This window comes from Panthera uncia, chromosome X, assembly GCF_023721935.1.
Source record: "Panthera uncia isolate 11264 chromosome X, Puncia_PCG_1.0, whole genome shotgun sequence".
In the NCBI taxonomy this organism is placed as follows: Eukaryota; Metazoa; Chordata; class Mammalia; order Carnivora; family Felidae; genus Panthera; species Panthera uncia.
The window spans coordinates 39386005-39411164 of record NC_064817.1 but is presented as its reverse complement, the minus strand read 5'-3'; the positions used below and the strand labels follow the sequence as shown (position 1 = coordinate 39411164).

Sequence of the window (25160 nt, the reverse complement as noted above, 5' to 3'; positions counted from 1 at the left end):
GATCTCACAGTTCGTGAGTTCAAGCCCTGCGTCGGGCTCTGTGCTGACAGCTCGGAGCCTGGGGCCTGCTTTGGATTCTGTGTCTCCCTCCCTTTCTGCGCCTCCTCTGCTTGTGCTCTCTCTCAAAAATACATAAATAAACACTAAAAAAATGTTATAGGACTACATTTCCCTGTTTTTTGAGCTTACGCACGAACAAAATCAGTAGGAGGACTGAAAATGCTTTCTTTCTCTTTAAACAAATAAAATTGCGTTTTAGCACGTTAGAAGGAATAGAGTAGTAGAAAGAGTTGGGGCTTCAAAGAGAAGACCTGGCTAAAAGATACTGCTTATTTGTTACATGACCTTGGGCAAGGGCATCTGTTCATATGGCAACAATAACACCACATTCCATCGCGTTACCACGACGGCAAGTGAGAATGTATTTGGAATTTCTGAATTCCCATCTACGTTATTGTTTTCATGACAGAACAGTACAGTTTTTAATAATTATTAAAGGGTTTTTTTTGTTTCCAGGATAGATCCAAAAGCATATTTTATTTTGAAACACATGCTAACTTCACTAAACTCACAGCCCTATTCATACGTTGCGAAAAGAAAGGGTTGACTGAAAGCCAAGGGCAGGAGCTTGGGAAAAGGCAGCAGTGTTTCCAAATGGATCTAAAACCTGCTGCTTGCAGCATGGTCTCCTTTTGGAAGGCGGATAGATCCTCTCTACCCCTGCCCCACTTCCAACCGGGCACAGAAAAGCCTACTGGCTGAGGGAGGGAGGGAGGGAAGGAGAGAAGTCCCTTAGTGAGTATCTGCTAGAGCAAACCCAAACCAAACTTTTGTTAGCATCTAGAATGGAAGGAATCAGGATTCTAGAGCTGCTCAGAGATTAGGACGTGGATCTTCTATGGAGGAGAGGGGGGAGGATGTTCCCTTAAAACCCTGGTTTCCGGGGCACCTGGGTGGCTCAGTCGATCAAGCACCTGACTCTTGGTTTCAGCTCAGGTCATGATCTCATGGTTTGTGAGATCGAGCCCCGAATCGGGCTCTGCACGGACAGCAGGGAGTCTGCTTGGAATTCTCACTCTCCCTGTCTCTCTCTGCCCCTCTCTCGCTCACGCTCTTTCTCTCTCTCTCAAAATAAATAAACATAGATAGATAGATGATAGATACTCATGTTTATATCCATTTTTGTCCAGTTGTTAAAGAAACTTTTTTTTCTTTATGTTTATTTATTTGTTTTGAGAGAAAGAGGGAGTGTACCAGTGAGGAGGGGGCAGAGAGAGGGAGACAGAATTCCAAGCAGGCTCCACAATGTCAGTGCAAAGCCCAACACAGGGCTCGAACTCATGACCGTGAGATCATGACCTGAGCTGAAATCAAGAGTTGGACCCTTAACCAACTGAGCCACCCAAGCGCCCCAAGGAAACTTTTTTCAATACAAAGACTACGATGTATTATAATCACACAATTATATATATATATATATATATACACACACACACACACACACACACACATATATGTGTGTATATATATGTATATATAAATATATATAATAAATATATATAATATATATAAAATATATATAATATATATATAAGCATTTCATGAATGTATCACTTTTTCTTTCGGATTTAAAGAATTTGAAGAATCCAACAGTGTTAAAAATAATAATTCAGTGTATATGAGGTTTTTACAATCCGTGTTTCCACATCTTTTAGTACCTAAGATTACAAATATATCAAGACACAAAGTTGGAATAATTAATGGGCTAAACCTCATCTCAAGAAGTGAGAAAAAAAAAAAAAAGAGCTAAGTCGATTTAACAAAGTTGAGGAAAAGTACTTCTGCTTCCAGCCATGATGGAGCCACAGGGACAAGACTTACTTTCCTGTCCCAAACGACAATAGAATCAGAAATAGTTTTCAAAATACTGGACCTCAGGAAATGAAGGACAGTGATCCCTAAGAAGCAGGAAACGAATGAGCTGTGCCCTACGAATTTCTCAGCTTACTGCCTGGAGGGATTGTCCTCAGCTTAGGGAGGGGAACCCAGACAGAGCCCAGCAGACCCCTCGACTTGAGGAGCCAGAGCACAGAGTCCGTGGAGACCAGGATGGCTAGAGTCCATAGGCCAGAGTAGCAGAGAGGAGGGTTCTCTTCGAACAGTCAGCGAAGTATCAGTCAGAGCACGTGTGTGTGTGGAAACTGCCCGAGATGGGGGAAGGGGCCATCCAAAAGGGTTATTAGAGGGAACAGTGCCTGGCATTCACCCAGGGTGGGGAACAGTGGCTAATCCAACCAGCAAGGCTGGAAACACTCATAACGCACAGGTCATGGGCTAGAGGACTCAGTGGCGGGGAATGGAACAAACACGTCTAGAACAAACACGTCTTTGGAACTGCATAAGAGGCCATAAAAGCAAGACGTGAGACTAAGAAAATCAGATGCATTCCAGAACAAAGCTGCAGGATATTTAAAGGAAGATGAAAATATCCAGCAACTAGTGAGATAAAATTCACAATGCCTACGATCCAACCAAAGATTACCAGAAATGTCTTTGCAGGGAAAGACCCATTATAAGGACAATCCTCAACTAATCAAAACCGACTTAGAACTGGCCCTGATAAATCAGCAGAGAAAGTCATTAATGGTTATTAGTATGACTGTAGTCATATGTTCAAAAAGTTAAACAGATACACTGAGGATATAAAAAAGACCCAAACTGAGCAGGTACAATGCCCTGGTGGAAAAATCGGGGCGCCTGGGTGGCTCAGTCGGTTAAGCGTCCGACTTTGGCTCAGGTCATGAGCTCACCGGTTGTGAGTTCGAGCCCCGCATCGGGCTCTGTGCTGACAGCTCAGAGCCTGGAGCCTGTTTCAGATTCTGTGTCTCCCTCTCTCTCTGCCCCTTCCCTGCTCATGTTCTCTCTCTCTCTCTCTCTCTCTCTCTCTCTCTCAAAAATAAAATAAACGTTAACAATTAAAAAAAAAGAAAAATACACTAAGATGGGATTAACAGCACATTAGGCATTGCAGAAGAAAATATTAATCACCTCGAAGGCACAGCAATAGAAACCACCGAAAATGAGACACATGGGTGTGCCTGGCTGGCTCAGTGGGTAGAGCACGCAACTCTTGATCTTAGGGTCATGAGTTCAAGCCCCACATCAGGCAGAGAGGTTACATACATACATACATACATACATAAGATTTTCTATATGAAAAAGGGAAAGAAAAAAGCATCCAACTTCGGCTCAGGTCATGATCTCAGGGTTCATGAGTTCGAGCCCTGTGTCGGGCTCAGTGCTGACACCTCAGAGCCTGGAGCCTGCTTCAGATTCTGTGTCTCCCTCCCTCTCTGCCCTTCCCCCACTTATGCTCTGTCTCTCTCTCAAAAATAAACAAACATTAAAAAATTTTTTTAATGAAAATTGCATCAGTGAAGGAGAAGAGAGAGGGGAACTTCAGAAAAAAACATTTGAAGAAATACTGGCCAAAATGTTTCCAGATTTGACAGGCACTAGAAATCCAGAGATCCAAGGATCTCAAAGAAACCCAAACACAAGAAACGTGAAGAAACTACGCCAAGGCCCATCATAATCAAACTGCTCCAAACCAGGGCTAAAGAGAAAATCTTCAAAGCAGCCAGGGAAAAAAAGGACATGCTAGGTACACAGGCACAAGGAAAAGGACGGCAGCAGCCGAGTAACGGCAGACAGCGGAGTAAGGTCTTTAAAGTACTGAAAGAACTAGAAACTGTACCTAGAATTCTATACCCATGAAAACCTGTTTCAAAAAATAAGGTGAGGGGCGCCTGGGTGGCTCAGTCGGTTAGGTGAGCGTCCCACTCTTGATTTCGGCTCAGGTCATGATGTCACGGTTTGTGACATCAAGCCCTGCATCAGGCTCTGTGCTGACAGTGTGGAACCTGCTTGGGATTCTCTCTCTCTCCCTGTCTCTTTCTGCTCCTCCCCTGCTCTCTCTCTCTCTCTCTCTTAAAATAAACGAATAAGCATTAAAAACCAAAAAGAAAATTTAAAGGATGTCCTTCGGGCAGAAGGCAAGTAAGTGACAAGTGACAAGTGACACCAGATGGAAATCAGGACCGTCAGAAAGGAATGAAAAGCACTGGAAATGGTAACTACGGTAAGTATGGCATGGCAAATATATTCAACTCCTTTTCTTACTATTTAAATCTCTTTTTTGTTTTCTTCTTTTTAATTTTTTTTTTCAAGGTTTTTTATTTATTTTTGGGACAGAGAGAGACAGAGCATGAATGGGGGAGGGGCAGAGAGAGAGGGAGACACAGAATCGGAAACAGGCTCCAGGCTCCGAGCCATCAGCCCAGAGCCTGACGCAGGGCTCGAACTCACGGACCGCGAGATCGTGACCTGGCTGAAGTCGGACGCTTAACCGACTGCGCCACCCAGGCGCCCCTTTTTTGTTTTCAATTTTAAGTAGGCTCCATGCCCAACGTGGGACTTGAACTCACAACCCTGAGATTAAGAGTCGCATGCTCTACCGGCTGAGCCAGCCAGGCACCCCTATTTAAATCTCTTGAAGGCAACCGACTGCTTAAAGGAAAAAAAACAAGGCATCTTGGGGTGTATAACATATGCAAAAGTAAAATGCGTGGTAACAACATAAAGGCTGAGCAGGGAGAAATGGACACACTATGGAAAAGTTCTTATATTAAATGCGAAGTGGGATCCATCACTTGAGGGTAGACTTTGCTATGTTAAACATGTATACTATAAACCATATACATCAACACACACACACACACACACATACCCCAAGCAGGATTGACAGAACAAACCATGTCAGAGCTCTGGAAAACAGAGGATTCCAGGGACACTTTAACTTCTATCCGTTATATGTTCTATTTATTTAAGCTCTATGCCCATCGTGGGACTTGAACTCACAACCCCAGCATCAAGAGTCACATGCTCTACCAACTGAGCCAGCCAGGAGCCCCTGTTTTAAACTCTATCCAATTCACCAATTCCCTCCTCGGCTACATGTAATGTGTTGTTCAACTCATCCACTCGTTTCTTAAATTTAGTTATTATCTATTTCAGGCCTATCACTTCTACCTGGTTCTTTTTCAACTCGTTTTCATTTTTAAAATGTTCACATTTCTTGTTCACTTGTAATCATCTTTATTTCCATGACCAGAGTATGCACAACAGTTTTACATTGACCCCTGAGAATTCTTTTTTTTTATAAAAAAAAAATTTTTTTAATGTTTATTATTTTTTTTTTTAATTTTTTTTTCAACGTTTTTTATTTATTTTTGGGACAGAGAGAGACAGAGCATGAACGGGCGAGGGGCAGAGAGAGAGGGAGACACAGAATCATCGGAAACAGGCTCCAGGCTCCGAGCCATCAGCCCAGAGCCTGACGCGGGGCTCGAACTCACGGACCGCGAGATCGTGACCTGGCTGAAGTCGGACGCTTAACCGACTGCGCCACCCAGGCGCCCCTAATGTTTATTTTTGAGACAGAGAGAGACAGAGCATGATCAGGGGAGGGGCAGAGAAAGTGGGAGACATAGAATCGGAAGCAGGCTCCAGGCTCCGAGCTGTTAGCACAGAGCCCGACTCGGGGCTTGAACTCACAGACCATGAGATCATGACCTGAGCTGAAGTCGGACGCTCAACCAACTGAGCCACCCAGGCGCCCCTGACCCCTGAGAATTCTTGATGCGAGGCATCTCTGTGAAACTGTCTGTTGTCTCTCACTTCTCCTGATTCCTTTTCTTTAAAATAATTTTTTAAATTTTACTTATTTTGAGAGAGAGAGAGAGAGAGCATAAGTAGGGGTGGGGCAGACAGAGAGAGACAGAGAATCCCAAGCAGACTCTGCAGGGTCAGCGCAGAGCCCAACATGGGGCTCGAACCCACAAAACCATGAGATAAGAACCGGAGCCAGAATCGACTGTTGGATGCCCAACCGCCTGAGCCACCCAGGCGCCCCTCACTTTTTCCTGATTCTTATGCATGGTGTCATTTCAAGACATTTTTGGTTAAATCTGGGAAATTATTTGAAACGGATTCACTTTAGGAGGGCTTTGTCTGGGACTGATTATGCATAGGTAAGGACGTCTTCCGGTACGGAAAGCCCATTCTGAGCTAGGTCTTTATGCCTGCTTCCTCATCTGCAAAACGGGGTCATAGTGTTCAAATCACATGGTGTCCGTGAGGATTAAATGACAACATTTTTGAGTTCCCGGATCCGGTCGTACCCAGAACTAGTTATTTGTTTTTGCCTAAGTCAGGTCGAGTCGGGTTTCTCACAGCGACTACCTTGATTCTCACCGGTGTCGACAGCGCAACTGGGAGGTCTGCGGGTGGTAATGCCGAGCGACCCTTGCCAGGGCGGGTGTTGAGGCGGTTACTGTGGGAATGGTCCATTGAGCGCCACCGTGCAGGTCCCTCCCTTGGTGTGAAGGGCTTGGGGCTTTTGTTTAAGTCCACATACCACACATCCGTCCACACCGCCCCACCCCACAGCCCAGTCCACAGCTGCTCCTTAGAGGAGCCAGTTCTTAGAGGAGATGGCGGGCGCCTGAGTGGGGGGGTCAGGTGGGGGGCATCCCGTGTTTAAGTGGTGTCTGTCCCCCAGACACGCCATGCTGCTCCCATTCTGGGGCACGGTGTTCCACTTCCCTCTTTGGGTGCAGCCGGAGGGCCCCTGCCTGGTGGGGAAGCTGCAGTCATGGTGGGGTGCGGGGAGCGGGGAGGCTGAGTGGAGGGACAACAGAGACAAGGCACGGTTGTCCTGCTGGGTTAGCTGATCTGGGTCAGGTGTGCCACCTCTGTGGTTCTCGGAAGACACTGCTGGCGGGGGGGGGGGGGTCTGTGGTCTGGTCAGTATCTTTGTGTCCAGAAAGCACACACTGGCCCACACGGATGCCCGTGTGTTCTAGGCGTGCCTTTCCCACATCGGCCGTGGGGCGGGCTGCGTCCAGAGATTTCGGTCTCGCGTCCAGAGAGGTCAAACGCCCCCCTCCAGGGACCAACACCAGCGTGACTAACCACGCGTGCCAATTCCTGACAGCCTGAACGATGACTCAAGCTGTGCCTCAGTTTCCCCATCTGAAACCGGAGACGACAAGCCCCGCCCACCCCGAGACCGGCGTGAGGACTGCGAGTCAGTGTGTGAAACGCCCTGGGAAACACTGGGCGTGTGGCTGGTGCTGGGAATCGTGCGTGGCGTCCAGATGGTGCCGGAAACTCCCCCAAAGTCGTTGCGCGACACGCAGTCAGAGCATCACTCGTCACACCCCCCGCACCCAGCAAGCACGCGTCAGCACACAGACACCCGGCTGGCACTTGGTACGCAGCAAAAAAAGCACATTGTCACGGAACACACTGGCACTTTATATATACACAGCGGAAGGTACAGGGTCTCGATAAGAAAATACACTCTGTGTTCAGGTGCACCCCACCACCACCCCCTCGAAACACCCCAGGTGGAGGACGGAGGGAAGGGGACAACCATAAATAGAGAATAGAAGGGAAGGTTACTGCTCTAAGGGGCAAACACAGGCGGGGGACACACGGCCGGGGCGAGACACCACCTCTTCTTCCCCGGGAGAGAGCAATATAGTGGCACAGGAGAACAGCAGCCACGACTAAAGCCTGCGACACCTGGCACGGGGCACCTAACACGGGGCTGGGGGGCGGGGGCGGGAAGGAAGAGAGCAGAGATGGCTTCCTTCCCTGTGGCGGGGCTGGGGGCCCCTCAGTTTACATCCATGAACTCAGAGTTGGGTGGGGAACCGCAGGCAGGGGACGCTGGGGAGTCACGTAAGCCGGGCTGGGGCTGCTGGCGACGTGCCACATCCTGGCGTTGGTAGAAGAGGACATAGGCTGCCTTGGACTGCGGGGAGAGGACAGGCGTCGGCACGGACCTGGGGCGCGGTGGGGGGGGGGGGGGGGGGGGGGGGCGGGGGGGGGGGGAGGGCACACCTCGATCTGATTCTCGGTTACGGGCGACACGCTGTTGTCGTCGAAGTAGTGCCACTGGCCGCTGTCCTTGTTGCAGGCAAACGTCGTGTCTGTAAGAGAGGGGCGCCGTCCGCACCTGCCTTGCCTCCCCGAAGAGCTTCCCGGGTCCACCGCCCACCCCTGCTCACTTATCTTAGTCGCACGCTGAGGACATCCTGCCCCCCGACCCCGGGCAAGCCCTGCCACAGCCCCGCACATACAGTGTCCGTCACGCAGGCCCCCGTAATGGTTGGAAACCGCGATGAGATCGTATTTGTACAGCTCCGGAGCCGACTCGTTCTGCGGCTTGATGACAAACTCGGAGAAGTCCAGGTCCCTGTGGGGGAGGACAAGGTCACTCCCAGAACGCCTCTTCCCCTCTCCCTGTGCCTCCCCCCTAAGCCTTCCTGCCCAGGCCAAGGCCCCAGCCCAGACCGGATGGGAAACTCCACAAGGGTATCCAGCTTCTCGCGGGAGAACTTGGTGTAAGAGAAACGCTTCAGGTGGATAATGAGAGTCTCAGGCAGCATCCACAGGTCCAGCTTCTTGGTGGCCAGCTGGTGCTGCTTGCAGGTGGGACAGTACCTACAAACACAAGAGCACGAGTAGGCACATGCGTGCGCACACACACACATGCTTAATGAGCACCTACTGCATACTCTTTTTGCACCGCGTGGCCCCCACGGGCCACGTCTGGTCCACAGAGATGTTGCCCAGCCCTTCCTTCCCGCCCGCCCGTCACTCTAGCGTGCCCTCTTCACATCTTACAATCCTGTCATTCGTCAAGTACTGTCGGGCTCTTACGCTAGTGTGCGCTTTTGTTTGGTTTCTGGTCCGTGGGACGTTCGTCTCATTCTAGAGCCTGTGTCCCTCTAACTTCTCCGAGTCACCCATTCGCTCACTCGCCAGGTGTCTGCTGACAGCCTGCTGCTGAGTCCTTTGGCCGCTACTTTGTATTTCTGTTCCCTTCCTGCTCCACGGAGATGCCGCTCTAATGTTTGAGACTGGCTTCATCTTTTTGGTTGTCCCTTTATGTTTTGTTTGCTTATTCTCTAAGGATCTACTGAGTGCCTCCTGCACCCCCCACACCATTATGATCGTGAGAACAGACACACAGCACAAACTTAAGATCAGAAGTCTTCATTCTCGAGGGTCTACTCCAACGGAGAAGACAAATCATGACACAAAAGGGGATCTAGGATATGACGTCAGGTGGTGTTATAGAACCGCAAAGAAAGTGATGCTGGCCTAGGCAGAAACAGAGTGGGGAGGGAGCGGGGTGGGGGGCGGAGGCACGGGCTGGGGGGCCTGGCTCCTAACAGGGTAGTAAGAGATCTCTGATGAACTGACATTTGGTCAGAGACCTGAGCAAAGTGAAGGGGTCAGGTCCCGCAGCTATAACTGGGGGGGAGAGCATTCCCTCCCGGGAGAAGGAACAGCCAGGCAAAGGCTCTGACGTGCGACTAAGCCTGGGTATTGGGGGTCAGAGTGGCAGGAGGGCCTGAGTGAGGGGCGAAGGATGAACATTTACAGGTAGGAGGCATCTGGGCAGGTCACACCCCCCCCACTACGTCCCCAGAGGCCCCGTTCTGGCCGCTCACCAGGGGTTTTCCTTCTCCAGAGTCTCCACGGTGGTGAACAGCTCAATGCACTCCTGTAGCCGCACCGGCGCCTTCTTCAGCACGTACCCCACGCAGTCGTGCTTCACGTAGCCCTGGGCCAGGGGAGCGGGTGACAGGTGAAGGGGACGGGAGGTGGAAGACACGTGCCCGTGGCTAAGGGCATGGACTCTGAGGCCCTGGGAGCTCTGTGGTCACGACTTGGAGGAATTTGGGGGGGGGGGGGGGGGGCGTGGGTGTGAAGGGTTGCGGGGGCACAAGCGGAAAGTGGCCCCTCCCACCCCCGGGATCTCGTTTACCTCAGCCTCCACCTCGTCATAGTAACGCTTCTTCATCTCTGGCTCCCAGTCGATGGCGATGTACGGCTGGGCTGGGGGCGAGGGGAGGTGGTCATGGGCCCTGCTGCCAAGGAAACCCCCTCCCGCATCCCCCACCCTGGCTCACAGCTGAAGGAGACACCATGGGTATCCTCGTTGAAGGTTGAGCGGTCGCTGGTCCCGTTGGAGTTCACCGTCTGCAGGGTGAACAGGTGCTTGCGCCGTGCCCTCTGGGGCCAGTGAGATGGTCCAGGGGAGTTGTCCACAGGGGCGCGGCTCCCGCCTGCCACTCCAGAGCTAGGCCCTGCCTGCTCCGGCCCGGAATCCTGGGAGCTGCCCCCAGCCACACGTCCGGGCTTGGGGATGCTGTCCTTGTCCTCCATATCTGCCAGGACGGGGTAGGGCAGCAGATGGGTCCGTGTGAGCCGGGGTGCCGGAGCAGTAAGGCGCATCCAGACGGAAATACCCCAGACCCCCCAGCCGCTGACCCTCCCTCGTGCCCGGCTTGTACAGACCCTCATCCTTGTCGATGCTCTCTCCTGCCTCTTCCTCACCTTTCTCGTCCCCGTCGTCTTCGTCATCCGAGCTGGGTCTGGTCACATAGCGCCTGCCAAGAGAGCAGAGGAGACTCTGGAGGAAGGGCACGAAGGCAGGCCAGCCAGGGCCCAGGATTCCACTTCGCTTATGATGGGAAACCACCGGCAGGCCCACACACAAGCAGTTGTTCGTGGTGAGCCCAGATGGGCTCAGGAGAGGATACAGAAACGCCCGAAGAGGCGGCTCGACAAGGTGGTTGCCTGCCTAAGGACTCTAGATTTTAGGCACAATGGCAATCCACCAGTGAGGACACAAATCACCACGCCTCTCCAAGGAGAGAGTAATGAAGTACCAAAATTGTGTGTATTTTGTCCATTTTGTTGACCCCCGTTATCTCCAACACCCAGGAAAGACTGTGGCAGAGCCAGAAGTTTAGACGAAGAGGAAAAGAAAAAAAACCTAAGAGTTGCTCTCTGGCCATGTTAAACTTAGCTGTCTCCTGCAAGTGGCAAGGGGTGGCAACTCTGAATAGCTCGACACCCGGTTCTGAGTTCAGACCCACCTTCCCCCTGCCCCCCAAAAGGCAGACTCACGAGAGGCGGTACAGCAGGATGTGATACAGGGCGTCCCAAGAGAGCCGGTCACGGGGCACCGACACCAGGAGCGGGTGCCCGAAGAGCATCAGGCCGTAGTAGGAGTTGTTGTAATCCCGGGCTGGCGTGCGCTCCCGCAGGTAGATGGGGAGCACCACGTCCTCTCTCGAGTTGTCACCAATAGCAGACCTGCCCGACACCTCGTATCTGTGGGGGGGGGTGAACATGAGGCCACACCTGATCAGGACACTCAAGAGGGGCCCGTGGGGGTGCCTGGGTGGCTCAGGTGGTTGAGCGTCTGACTTCAGCCCACGTCATGACCTCACGGTTCATGGGTTCGAGCCCTGCGGTGGGCTCTGGGCTGACAGCTTGGAGCCTGGAGCCTGTTTCAGCTTCTGTGTCTCCCTCTCTCTCTGCCGCTCCTCTGCATTCATGTGTGCTCGCTCTCTCTCAAAAATAAACATTAAAAAAAAAAAAGAGGGGCCTGGGGACTCTGCCCCACGTGCTCCCACCACTCACCCCTAATAGCCTGAAAATATTTTTTTTAAAGAGCCACCCAGTGTTTTGTGCTTTACAAACTGTTAGATGACACAGCACTTTGTTGGTGAGACAGTTCATAAAGCACTCTGGCGTTATGAAAGTGCTGAGGAGACTAACAAAATTTTAGCAACAAAGGGATCTAAAATCGTTTTCTTTTGTTGGCAAACACTCTTTGGTTAAAAAACACCTTTTCTACTCATGACCCCCTTTCTCTTTCAGTGACCCAGAGATTTCAGATTTGTTCTGAGTGCTCTTATGCTCAGAAAGTGTCTTCTTAGGTGCTCCCTGTTTCAAGCATCGCTTGTGGCTTCCGAGGACCGCAATGTGACTGCAGTGTAAGAAACGCAGACCAAGCGTGAGGTACTACTCAGTGACTGCTGAACAGAACACAGAATAAAGAAGAAACAGGAACCTCCATCACATCACAAGGAAGAAAATACCCAAGAACAACCCGGATAAGGACCTGTCGTTCACCCTGCTGACGGCCTAAGCCTCCCGGCCTGCTAAGGCACGTGGCCAAAGCCCTGCACAAGGCAGGTGCCCTGCAAGTCAGGCCAATGGGGGACAGGGAAGTTGGTTAAAGAGGAGATTCCTGGGGAACCCCTAGCTCCCCTGGTGCCCTCACTCACATGAAGATATCATCTCGGTCCAAGATGCTGCTCAGAGACTCCTCCAGCTGGTAGATCTTATAGAAACGGTGACTGAAGACATCGGCCACCATCATCTGGGAATGGAAATGCAGACAGGAGGCCGGGCAGCCGACAAGGTCATCCCAGGCCCTTACCTCCCTGCCCCTAAATCCCACCCTCCCTGCGCCTGCAGAGCCTCACCCTTTCTGGCGACACGCCGGTGTGTTTGGCCAGAGCCACACACAGATCCGAGATCTTGCCTTTCTTGGGGACCACGAGCCGATGCTGAGGGAGAAACGGTACCCACAAAAGAGCAGAAAGGCGTGTGGGGAGTTAGTGAGGGCAGCGTCAAGGTGTGGCGGGGTCATCAAACAAACTGGCTACTCGGCCCGTTATGTCCCCGCATCACCATTACCCCGTACCTGCTCTGGCTTGCGGCGAGGGTCCATGGAGACAAAGAAGACCTCCATGACCCTCTTGTGGCTGACAGGCAGAGGGACACTGAGGTAGCAGAAGGGGTCGAAGGTCACAGACACATTGCCACAATCGGGGCACACCAGCGTAGACTTGAAGAGACCGTGGAAGGTGTCCACAATCACAGAATCGTTCCGCCGTTTGTGGTTCTGCCAGGCCTCCTGAGCCACCTCCTGTTGACAGTGTCATGGAGGGTGGCAAGGTTTGCCCGGGGCAGGGGAAACCATAGTTTGGGGTGGATGTGCATGTGGGTGAGGTCAAGGTTAGCGCCATGGCGAAGTCCAGAGACAGAGTTACAGCTAGAGCTATCTGGAGGCTGTGCCCAGTCAGGCTGCGGCTTATATAGGCTTATTTAACTCTGGGCTGGAGCCAAGGCTGGGAATGGGCTTGGAGAGGAGGTCGGGGGGGGGGGGGGATACCCCAGGGAGGCCAGAGAATCCCTGAAGCAGAGGCCCTGGAGGTTTTAATGGGGCTCTCAGGATGGGGGTCTCTGACGACTGCCTACCTGATCTGGCCGGCCAGCCGCGTCGCACAGCTCCACATATTCCTTCTTCTTGACACGATTGAGGTCCTCATGCAGCCCATCCAGGAGGAATGACAGCAGCTCCTGTGAGTCATGCTGCTGGTAGCCCAGAAACTGGGACGCGAAGTGGCCGACCTTGGTCTGAGAAGATGGGGCAGGGCCGTCAGAGCGAGAGGGAGTCAGGAGTGGGGGGTTGGGGGGGCGGGCAGGGGCAGCCTGGGGCCGAGTCATACCTTGAACACATGGGGCACGATGGACCGGTGGTGGCCGGACCAGGCCTGCTTCACCAGGTCTGCGTAGGCCTCTGCGATCTCCCCCTTCATGCCCAGTGGGTTGCAGAAGTTGAGTTCCTCCAGGTAGCGGTTTTTGAGGAAGTAGTCGGTGAGCTGCGGCACGTTGCTGAGGCACTGTAGGACACAGGGCCCGGGAGAAAGAGGCAGAGAAAAGGAGGGAGGAGTGACCACGGTGGAGACAGAGAGGAGGAAGGAGAGAGAAGGGCCAGGGAGGTGGGGAAGAGAAGGTAGCAGCATTTTAAGAGGGAAGAATATGGCGACAAAGGAGGGAAGATCCAGCAAAGTAGGGGCCAGCGGAGGGAGAGGGTACTAATGCTTGGGGGAGGGCTGTGGGCACATCAAGTCAGACTTGTGGGGCCCCAGCTTGCAACCTGACCCATTGCCCTGCAGCCTCCCCCCTCCCCGGCCAAATCCTGGTCACTTGCAGCCCACCCCTGTGGCTCTGCCAGACACAGGCCTAATCGCCCAACCTGCAGGGCCGAGTTCATGAAGCACGTGTTGCCCAGGTTGGTGAGACCACAGATGCCTGGCTGGCCCTGGAATTCTTCATCCTCCTCCGATGCAGTGCTCCTGGGGTGGGTGAGAATCTCTTATCAGCCAAGGGCCAATGACGTGCAGGTGAAATGGGCTCATGAGCTCAGCCATTCTACCTGCCGTGGGACCCCACCCCGGGCCAGACCCCCCGCTGGGCTTACACAGCCTGTTGCTGGGCACTGGGCCAAGTGCCGTCCTTGTTTCGGGTCTCCATGATGATCAACTGGGTTGAGAAAGAGAAAGAAAAGCAGGACAGGCCTTCACGGAGGGCCTGCGGGCACCGAGCCCTCACTTGCCCCAACCCGAGCACTGCCGGTGAGCAGAAAGGCCCTCCCCACCCTTACCTGCCCAGTCTGAAGGGCAGCCTCGAGCAGTGTGACGCGGGTGTTGCACAACCTCTCAAAAGAGCCCTCCGCGTTCTTGATCCACAGCCTTGTCTCTTCCTGGGGATTCACCAGAAATTGCTCTCGGGCGGTGCGCAAAACTAGGTCTGTGGAGGGTAATGGAGCACGTTCGAGGTCTTCCTGGAACCCCGAATGACCCATCTCAGCATCACACCCTGACTCCTCCTCACAGACCCTGCACACTCGGTCAATACCTTGTGTCCTCGAGGGGTCTCCAAATGACTGATCCACACTCAGGACTTGAGACCCCCAGCCAGTATCATCTGGCGTACCATCTAAGTCACTGGGACGCGGCTCGCATACCCTGAGGACTCCAGGGCACTCGCTCAGGGCCTCTGCCCAACTTGACGGATACCTTCTTGGTCCTCCGAAGTCTGACCAATGCCTTCTCAGTCTGTCACAGCCAAACCCCACACATTCTTAGATCCCTGACCTGTGGGCACGCCCACTCACACCGTAGCCCTCAGACTCACCAACGGAATCTGTATGGCTGAATTGAGCCGTGTAAGGTGTGTCCATATCACTGTGCCGGACAAGCAGCAGTTCTACTGGATACACCTCGATCTTCTGGACGCCGAGCAGCTCCACGACCTGGAAGGTGGAAAGGTGCAGACACAGGTGTCCCCACACAGCACACACACACAGACACAGGCACGGTGACCTCGGAGATGGGAGGAGCGCGCCCAACAGATGAGTGCACGCTTGGGACACACTGAGATACCTGAGGGCAGAGGAGTGCAGACAAGGTGTGTCCACACAGTGCGTGCGCGCGCACACGCGCAGACATACGCACACACACACACACACACACACACGGGTCTAGACCCCTCTTGGGTCTACAAGGACTTTCTCTTACCCTGACCCCCAAGAATCTCCCCTGAGCACCTCCCCATCCACCGTACCTTGCGTTCAATGGGGGGCTGGCCATGCTCTAGACCATACCAGTTGACCAGGCAATGCCAAGCAGCCGCTGGGAGCAGCACATAGTCCTCACTTTCCACTAGTCCCCTCTTGAGGCGCCAGTTTACCTGGTCTGCAGGGGGCGGGGGTGTCAGGGGGAGGCGGCAAAGGAAGAATCAGGGAAGGAAAGTGGTAAGTCACTCTGGCCATCTCACCAGTGACGTTCCTCGGACGGAGAGTTTTCTGATTATTGGCAGGGACAGAGGGGACAAGAAACTTGTTTCCCAGCCCAGGGCTGGGCTGCAGGGGGGAGGGAGGAGGGAGGGGCCTGGTACCTTCAAAGAGGTCAGCATTATTGATGCAGCCAGGGAAGGCGGTGGAGTCCTTGTCTCCTCCCTGCACATACACTTCCCACTGCTTGTACCAGTGCTGCTCCACGAGGAACCTGCACAAGACATGGAACACGAGTGATGCACGTTTACCCGGGCTTAGCGGTACCAGGTCCCATGGATATTAGACCAGAAAGATCAACACATCGGAAGTCAAGATGCCAAGTTTCACGTACACCTACAACTGATACCTCATGTGTTGATTCTATCTCAACAGAAAAAGGAAATTCCTCCCAGAATTCAACATGAAAGATAAAAGTTTCACCATCATATAAAAATAATTAGAAGCAAAATTTATTCAGTGAAACCCAGATTTGGATAGATTACCTACCTGCTTAGGATACTAAAAGATTCCATTAAAAACAGAAAAGGGCAAAAATAAATAAATTAATTAATTAATTAAAAAAAAAAAACCAGAAAAGGGCAAAACCCAAAACAAACCACAAATCCATACTCAGTGCCAGGAAATATGAGGTTTTATTATAGAATAATTAGGCTGAATATTATGTTATTTACAGCTAATTTTATAAGGCTTTAGCCATTCATTAAGTGTGGAGTGTTTGTAAAGGACAGATAAATAGAGGATAAGAAATAATCACTAAATTCTGGAAACCTGCTCAGAAATTAAGAAGAATCTAAAATGCTAAAAGAATCAGGTTTTCCTTCAAAAACTACATATCACCATTTTTCATCATTTTTGTGTTTAGGATTTATTTTGGCTTTATAATAGATTTCTTTGTTTTAACGTTTATTTATGTTTGAGAGAGAGAGCGAGAGCGAGTGCACGAGCAGGGGAGGGGCAGAGAGAGGGGGGGAAGAGAGGATCCAAAGCGGGCGCAGCACTGACAGTAGAGTCCGAAGTGGGGCTTGAACTCACAAACTGCAAGATCATGACCTGAGCCAAAGTCAGGTACTTAACTGACCGAGCCACCCAGGCACCCCTGTAATAGATTTCTAAGCTTACAGTGACTAGCTTGTCCTTTTTTAAAAATTGTGGCAAGTGTACAGCTGGGCCAGCTCTCTTTTTAAAAGAGAAACTGTTATATCACTACACCTATGATAAACATTTAGGACTGCTGAAGCCTGCCTGTGTAAAATGTCATGAGCGATTCTCAAGTCTGGAAAAGACAACCTAGAGTAAATGCTAACTGAATGTTTAGCAGTTAACTGTTCCGACCCCAGGGCTTGGACCTCAAAGCTTACATACACTGACACACAACCCTGGTCCCACGCTCACCCACAAACCCACGCTGCTATGGGATTTTTGACACATTAAAAAGGCTGTCTCAAATAGGTACTTTTTAAAATATTACAAAATTGATGAAAAACATCTAACACTGTATTGATTCGTTTTCCAGCAATTTAACCCTATACACGGGATTCTTTAAAATGGCAACTTTCCTGCGCTTATGAAAGGATGAGGGAGGTGGGAAAATGGAGGGCTACCAAAACCTTGCAATGGTCACAAGTCACCCGAATAGGCACACATTTCTGTGCGATTTCACTGTTTTTGCTACACCGACCCCCACAGACCTGCACATCTCACTCATGCCAGGAACGCGCACCCCCCACCCCCGCCCCAGTGGCTCATGCCACAAACCTCCCACTGCTATTCTGGAATACCCCATCACTGGCCCTACCCCTCCACCACTCATACCTGTAAACCCGCCGCCCCCCAACCCCCGTGGCTTTCACTGCCTCCACAGATGGTCTATGAGGTTAATTTCTTTGGAAAAGATCCATGCAAAGGGAGGCACCCCTTGACTGTTCTTTAAGAGCTCTTTAAGGAGAATTAACATTAAAATCGCTCTGTGCATACACCTGAAACTAACATAACACTGTGTACCAACTATACTTCTATTAAAAAAAATCACTCTGCAGTGGTAAGCAAAACCCCCATACCTGACAACATCCTTGATTTCTAAAGGTTTCACAGAAGACCGAAGCTTTATGCCAATTTTAACAAAATAAGACTATCTCGCTTCTTCAATTCAAGGACACTTTACAAATGTTTAACATCTCTGAAACTGGGATGCCTCATAATCTGTCAGCCCAGATGGCAGTCATGACAGAGTTGCCACTGTCTGATGGGAAGGCACCCACAATGTTATATTCACCCCTAGGTAGTGGATTCAGGAGGATGCTATACGTGTTGGAAATTTCAATTCTCTAATTTCTTGTTGCTAATATCTAGAAATACAACCCATCTTGCTAAAGTCACATGTATTTGTGTTTCCTCACATTTTTTGAAGTGATTATGAAATAGATGCTTATGGGAAAAAATTTAGTTACGAAACAGTATTTTCTGTCCTCTGGTTTTCTCGCGTCTGGAGAAAAGGAAATTAGTCATTTTGGTTAAGATAGCAATTTACCTAACAGGTTAATTACACTAGATACAATAATTACACAGAGAGGGACGCCTGGGTGGCTCCATCGGTTAAGCGTCAGACTCTTGATTTCGGCTCAGGTGGCAATCTCTGGGTTGTGAGATGGAACCCAAAGTCGGGCTTTGCCCTGAGCATGGAGCCTGCTTAAGATTCTCTCTCATAAATAAAACGTTAAAAAAAAAAAAAAATAACAAAGATGAAAAAAAATCTTCTCTTTAACCCCCTCCCTCTCCCCTGCTTGTGCTCGCTCTCAAAAAAATATGGATATAAATTAAGAGAGGATATCCTACCTGTTTATTAAAAGCTTTCTTATGCAGATGGAAAATGTAATACTACGTTGTTCTAAGTTTATTATTTATGTGTCTGTGCAAGCCTAAATAGATGTATATAAAGGCATATAAATTAATCCTTTAACCACACGCTGTTACATGAATGACATACCAAAGGAGAAAAATTAGAATTTGGGCCTTTTCTGTAAAATGACATTTTTTTAAATTAAAACTTTTATTTTATCTATCCTGGGGGGGAGGGGCAGAGACTCCCACGCAGGCTCTGCAATGGCAACGCAGAGTCCGATGCGGGGCTCAAACTCATGAACCGTGAGATCATGACCTGAGCCGAAACCAAGAGTCAGGTGCTTAACTGACTGAGCCACTCAGGTGCCCCTGTAAAATGACATTATTTTATGCCCAGATTAGAAGTTCCTTTTGTATCACCAAATTATTAGCTCTTGGTGTATTCTGACATTCTCTTAACTCATTTAAAAAATACTTTAGCTCATTTTTAGAAGAGATCCCTTACTTAAAAAAACGTTAAGCTTCTAATAATCTTTGTTACTTATCACTGCAGTTTTTACAAAGTTGACTCTAAGTATTTTTTTTGTCCTTACTTCAATTTATATCTTTTCTTTTCTAACAACTATTCTTGATTTGTCTTTGCCAAATTCAGAATAATAATGTTAAAATGTTCTTTTATGGCTAAACTGTCTCTGGGACACAACACAAAGATTTGCTCCTTTGCCCTATGAAAGGAATGACAACAGGTATAATTAGGTTTAATTAAAATTCTCCAAGTTTCAATGACCCTAACATTTTTATAAAAGTTCTTTCATTTTCCAAACTTAGTATTTTTTAAATTTTATTAAGTTTGTTATTTTAATTCTAGTATAGTTAACATACAGCATTATATAAGTTTCAGGTGTACAATACGGTGATTCAACAATTCTATACGACTCAGTGCTCATGATGATAAGTGTACTCTTCAGCAAAGAGTATTTTTAAAAACGACAAATCGAAAAATATATCTTCCTAGCTTATAATTATGTTAATTATAGTTAGGCCCGCTAATATACATATCTTTTGATAACTGCATACTTTTCAAGCTAAAAAGCATCCTCCTGTTCAAGCAACAAAGACTGGTACAGTAACTGTCTACCAAAAGATTCGCTACTCCAGGATTGTAAATGCACAAACCCTTTCCCCCTGGTTCATGAAAAGTCTGAACAAGTACTAGAGGCACGGACTCAATGAAAAGGGAATTACCAGAGGCCTATTGTTTATTTCAGTCTTTCATTAGCTCCAGAAGTCAAGGCACAGCCACATTGTTTAAGAGCTATAGCAGCAATCACCAACCAAACGTGTGAAGAAGCACTGATCTAGTTCGAGGGTCTTCATTAAACTTAATGGCCCCTTGGGCCGTGCAGACTTGTCCATTGACAGAAAACCTTCAACATTTCTAGGCTAAGTCCTTAACCTCTAACAGAACACTATTACTTGCCCTCCACACATCACTATCCATTCCGCAACACTCAACCCAGCCACACTCCTTCCTTTACCTGAACAAAGAGCCCATTCCTTGCCTGCTTAACTGTTAGACTACCCACACCCTGCACAGACCTTCTAGAGACTCTCTCAGCTCTCCCTGATTTAATTATGTTTGCAGATGGTTCGTCCTCAAAAAGAAAGGTTGGAATTTGCCAAGGAAGCTATACTATCATAAATTTGAATTTACTCTTAGAATATAAGTTTCTATGGAGAAATCAAATCGGTTCAGATAGCCAAATTAATTAATTGCCCTTGCCCAGATCGGCCAGCTGACAAAAAGGCACAAAATATTAATAATGGTATTAGATATATGATTTGGGGATTAGTCCATGACTTTGAAATGCTTTACACATAAATTTCCTGACCACTACAGCAAATCTCTGTAAAATGAACGGCACATTAAAGAACTTTGAGATGCTTTGCTCTTACCTAAGTAGATAAACATTTAAAAAATGGAGTTAAGGAAAAATGCTTCATGATATCAGCCACAATAGCAGAGATAAACTGGCTTCAATACTGAACCACCATTTGGTGGGGGGTAATTTTTTTTTATGGACAGGATGTAATTTTTAAAATCCACATAAAATTAACCATTTTCAAGTGATCAGTTCAGTGGCATTTAGTACATACACACTATTGTCCAGCCACACCTCTACCTAGTTCCAAAACATTTTCAACACCCCAAAAGGAAACCCACACATGGGGGGGGGTGGAATTTAAAGGGTACTGTCAGAAGGAGGCTGTAAAGGCAGGATGCAGCAGGAACCAAAGTCCCCACGCCTTTCTGAACACATCCAAATGAACTATAAAAAACATTCCAGTTATTGTTTATTCTCAGGATGAAATGAGGCTTTTCCTTGCTGGAGAGTACAGAGACAAGTTGCGATTCCCCAAATAGAGAAGACGAAATCTTTTTTTTTCTTAACCCTTACGCTATAGCTCTCCAGCAACAGGGATATACATTCACTAGCACTGTGATTAAAGAACTCTGCAAAATGAGCAAACCTCACTTAGAAAAACCCTCAGGTGTGACCATGCTTGCGATGTTTGAGGAATATCCAATATGGCCGGATGGAGAGAGTGAGGGGGTGGGGGGGGGGCAGGAATCAGAAGCGAAATCAGAAAAGCAATCAGAGCTGGGGACCAGCCTCACTGCAAGTCACTGTAAGAATTTCTGCATTTACACTGCAGGAGAGGGGAAGCTACTGAAACGTTTTTGAGGAATAGATGGGCATAAATAGGTTTTTAAAAGAATTACTGTGTACGGAAAGAGAAAAATAGTTCCTTCACAGCGAACAAACAAGGCAGATACCACCTTCACCGAATGATCAAGGCTAACGTCACCAATGACGTCATGTGGATACCATATACCACCTGATATGATGCGAAGGGCACAAGGTACGCATCCAGTACGATTTCATATATATCCTCCTAAAATAAAAGCTTAGACCACAAATGCGATTTAGGAATGCATACAGAAGTGGAAAACGTTGACAAATTTAAAAATTCACGATAACAGTTTCCCGTGGCACAGGAAGGGGGATTTTCATCTGGGAAGGGCACAGGATTTCTTAAGGTAACGGTCTGAATCTTAATCTGAATAGTGAATTCACAAATTTTTGTTTTATTATTCTCTATTTTTTTTTTTACTTTGAAACAGACTTGAGAAAAAAAAATGCAAAAACAGTTTTTATAGAGAATTCCCATATGTCCTTCATCCAGATTCCCCAAATGTAACATTTTCACCATTTGCCCGATCATTGTTTCTTTAAATACATCTTTACATACACTAGTTTTTTCCCAGCCTTTGCGAGTAAACGGCTTACACGATGGTTCATTATCCGTAAATATTTCGATACGTATGCCCTTAAAAAAAAAAAAAAGATACTCCCTTTCATAACCACAATACAATCATCCAAAGCAAGAAATGATCAGTACTAATAGCTAATCTGCAAACCTCAGTCAAATTTCACCAATTTTCCCATTAACATCTTTTACAGTAAAAAAGAGAAAATTAATTTTATGGGGAAAAAATCCCCTGATTTCTGAGTAATTTATTTTTTCTGCTCCGGGATCCAATCCAGGATCACACGTTGCATTTAGTTATCATGACTCTTTAAATCCCATTAATTCCTTCAATCTGGAACAGTTCTTCATCCTTTGTCTTTCACGACCTTGAAATTTTTTAGGACCACAGGCCGTTTACTTTTACAGAATGTCCATCAATCTGGGCTACGTAAACGCTTTCTGCAACCGTTTTAGGTCTTACGTATTTCACAATTTAACATATGAGATGCAACTCGGCGAGCAAGAAATTAAACCCAGAAACAGTACATTACATGCACTGGTTAGCCAAGAAATCAGTAAAACAAACCGATTTATCAAGATACGCATAGACATTTTTCTAAATAGCTATTTCTCCGGATTACAAAAACAAGACAGTACTAAGACAGAAAACAAATGTAACATCGAAGGCCCCTCCCGTGCCAATCACCTGCACTTTCTCCCGTCCTGGGAAGAGGGCCTCGGCCAGAGGCAAAAACCTCGCCGCGTCACAAACTTTGCTCATTCGCAGGCGCCATTTTCTGCTTCACAGGCACCACCTCCCCTCTGCAGTCTTCCCTCGGCCTCAGGACACGCCCCTCGGCCCACGTCACAAGCCTCGTTCCCAGGCGCCAGCTCCCTCACCGCGCAGGCTCCGACTTTCTTCCCCCCGCCCACAGCCCTAAGGTTTGGATTCCGCTCTCCTGCCTGACGTCACCCGCTCTGCCTAGCTCTCAGACGCCGCCAAAAAACCGGAGGCCGCCCCAGCCGCCAGAAGCTACTTTAAGCCACGGAGACCACACCCCCCCCCAGGCCCCCGCCGCCAACACCGCCCCCTTCCCAGGTTCCGAGTTCCACCTCGCAGGCCCGGCTCCACCCCCATGGCCGTTTCCTCTCAGGCCCCTCCCCTGCCTCCCCACAACAAACCCTCTCCTGTTCTCAGGCCTCAGGCGCCACCGTGCAGGCCCCGCCTCTTTCCCAGACAAGGCGATCCACTCTCAGGCACTTCCCCGCCCCCATGGCAATTATTCGCCACGTCCCCCACCGCCGCCAACGCCCCCCACCGTCCCTTCTGCGGAGGCTCCGCTTGCAGCCCTGCCTCACCAGCTTTCCCCGGCCCGCAGTGGACGATCTCGCCCACTCTCCTTATTCTCGATCTGGAGCCACTGGCTCTCCAGGCCCGGCACTGCTTCGTGTTGTGGCTCTTGGTCCTCGGCCGCAGCCGCTACATTCGCTGCGACCGCCGCCATCACCGTTCGCCCTCCTCTCCCAACCACCGCAGCTGGAGATAGGAAGAGGCCCCTCAACTGCCACTTCCGGATTCTGGTCCCGGAAACGGAAACAGAGCCCCCCAAATAGCCGGGGGTCTACTGCCATCTTGGAAAGGGACCCCGCGCTCGGACGCGTGGAGTGGCTAGGCGGGTATCGGGACTGAGTGGGCGGTGACCTCTGCGGCCAATAGGCGGGGTAAAACCTCCAGTTGGGAACTAATAAAGACAAAGGTGTCTTGTAGGATTCTAACGCCATGTTGAGTCGGGGCAAAAGGTTGTGTGGAAAGGTGGAGGCAGTGGTCCCCGATATGAACGAGGACATTTTGGGGAGTACTTAGGGGCGCAAAGGTTCCAGGCTTTCTCGGTCCCGTGCTCTGCTGGGGACCGCGGCCCCTACCCTGAGAGTTTTTTTTTATCCTGACCAGAATGCCCTTCTTTCATTGCACTACTCTTCCCGTCCATCAAAACCTAATGCAAGAAAGGTCACCACCCAGGCCTGCGGGCCACCTAATGCAAAAAAAAAAGGTCACCACCCAGGCCTGAGGGCCGCTTCCCTGCCTGAACTAGATTTATTCTCTAGACAAACGTGTTGAAGGCAAGTCAGCCTCAGGCTCAGTGTATTTGTTGGCATTATGGCAATGATAACTAATGATAGTTGGCCCTGTTTAAGTGCTTTATTGCACGGTAAATAGTAGCGTTAGGCAACAGATAAATATCACTGTCCCCTATGGGCATCAATGGGTCAAGCTAAGGACTGGAAACGTTAATTCATTTTGCCCCAGGTAGTAAACTGCTGAGCTGTAGTTCAAACTCAGCTATGATCTTAAGCACCAGGCCAGAGATTCTCAACCTGTGGTTCTAGGATTCCTGCTGGTTCAGGAGACCTTCTCAGGGGGTTCACAAAGTCAAAACTATTTTCACAATACTTCATTGTTGTTCTCTCTTGCGTGTGCGGTGGAATATCCTGAGAGGCTACATAAGCAAAAGCTCTTTAGAGGTCTTCAGTTTTTAAGGCTATAAAGGAATCGTGACCGCAAAGTTTAGAACCTTTGCACCAGGCCAGGGACTTCTCGATCTAGGCACTATTGACATTTCTCTGTTGTAGGAAGCATTGTACAAGGAAGCATTAGTTGCATCCTTGCCCTCTACCCACTGGATAGCAGTATCATCCCCTAATTTGTCTCATCCCCAAAAGTGTCTCCAGAGATTGCCAGTGTTCCCTGGGGGGTGGAGATGATCTCTGGTTGAGAACCACTGCACTAGGCTCTGGCATCTGCTAGGGCTCCCAGCCCTACCTCTAGATAACTTTAATATTTCACTCTCTGGCTCCCTGCATCTGCCTGCCTATTGGCTGTCTCCACCTGGCCATCCCACAAACTCCCCAAGACAGGCTCATGATTCTGGCTCTGGTTCAGCGACTTCCTTATTATCATTCATTCCCACAACCAAGACCACAGCTCGCCTCCCCCCACCTCTAGCTTGCTGCACATAGCTCACTGGGTCTGGCATGTCCAGAACACCCTTCTCCTGCACAATTGCAACCCCCACCCACCCATACACATCACAATTCACTTCTATTGTCGGTTAACCTCTACAGGGCAGGGATTGTGTCTTTATTACTGTGATTCCAGCCCCTAGCCCAGACCTGGCACAGATGAGGGTTTGCAACTCAGTTGTGCAAACTGAGGGAGAAAAGGGAGCAACCCTTTCACCTGGGGGGTGGGGGGTGTCTCTAAAATGGCATGGAGTTGGGTCCGGCACTTGGCAAGTAGCTGCTCTTCAAGCCTAGCTGAATCTTGTCAGATTCTCTGAACTGCCTCTCCTCTCCTCTTTGCCCCTCTACAGACCACCCCACCCCACCGCATTTACCAGGTAGCCTGCCCTTCCTACAATCC

At 49.4% G+C, this 25160-nt stretch overlaps 1 protein-coding gene and 1 non-coding gene across 4 annotated transcripts; both read right to left on the bottom strand.

Annotated features, from left to right (window-relative positions):
• Positions 1–4462: 4462 nt before the first annotated feature.
• On the bottom strand, positions 4463–4535 carry TRNAK-CUU (transfer RNA lysine (anticodon CUU)). Its single transcript has one exon. It is a non-coding gene; the product is annotated as a tRNA-Lys (tRNA).
• Positions 4536–7356: 2821 nt separating this feature from the next.
• Positions 7357–23650, bottom strand: USP11 (ubiquitin specific peptidase 11). 3 transcript variants are annotated; one of them, XM_049643747.1, is made up of 21 exons: positions 23099–23644; positions 15688–15797; positions 15355–15485; positions 14926–15043; positions 14393–14538; positions 14210–14271; positions 13985–14084; positions 13455–13628; positions 13204–13362; positions 12647–12871; positions 12426–12509; positions 12225–12319; positions 11056–11262; positions 10480–10532; positions 10053–10310; positions 9908–9978; positions 9591–9703; positions 8425–8574; positions 8211–8326; positions 7972–8060; positions 7357–7882 (listed from the first exon to the last, which is right to left on the bottom strand). In XM_049643747.1, exons 1-21 carry the CDS (start codon positions 23242–23244, stop codon positions 7745–7747), a joined length of 2745 nt encoding a protein of 914 aa, XP_049499704.1. In that variant the 5' UTR covers positions 23245–23644; the 3' UTR covers positions 7357–7744. The 3 variants fall into 3 exon arrangements, with proteins under 3 accessions (XP_049499704.1, XP_049499705.1, XP_049499706.1); XM_049643748.1 differs by having other exon boundaries at positions 10068–10310; positions 23099–23643; XM_049643749.1 differs by lacking the exons at positions 7357–7882; positions 7972–8060; positions 8211–8326; positions 8425–8574 and adding an exon at positions 8581–9237 and having other exon boundaries at positions 23099–23650.
• Between the last annotated feature and the right edge of the window lie 1510 nt (positions 23651–25160).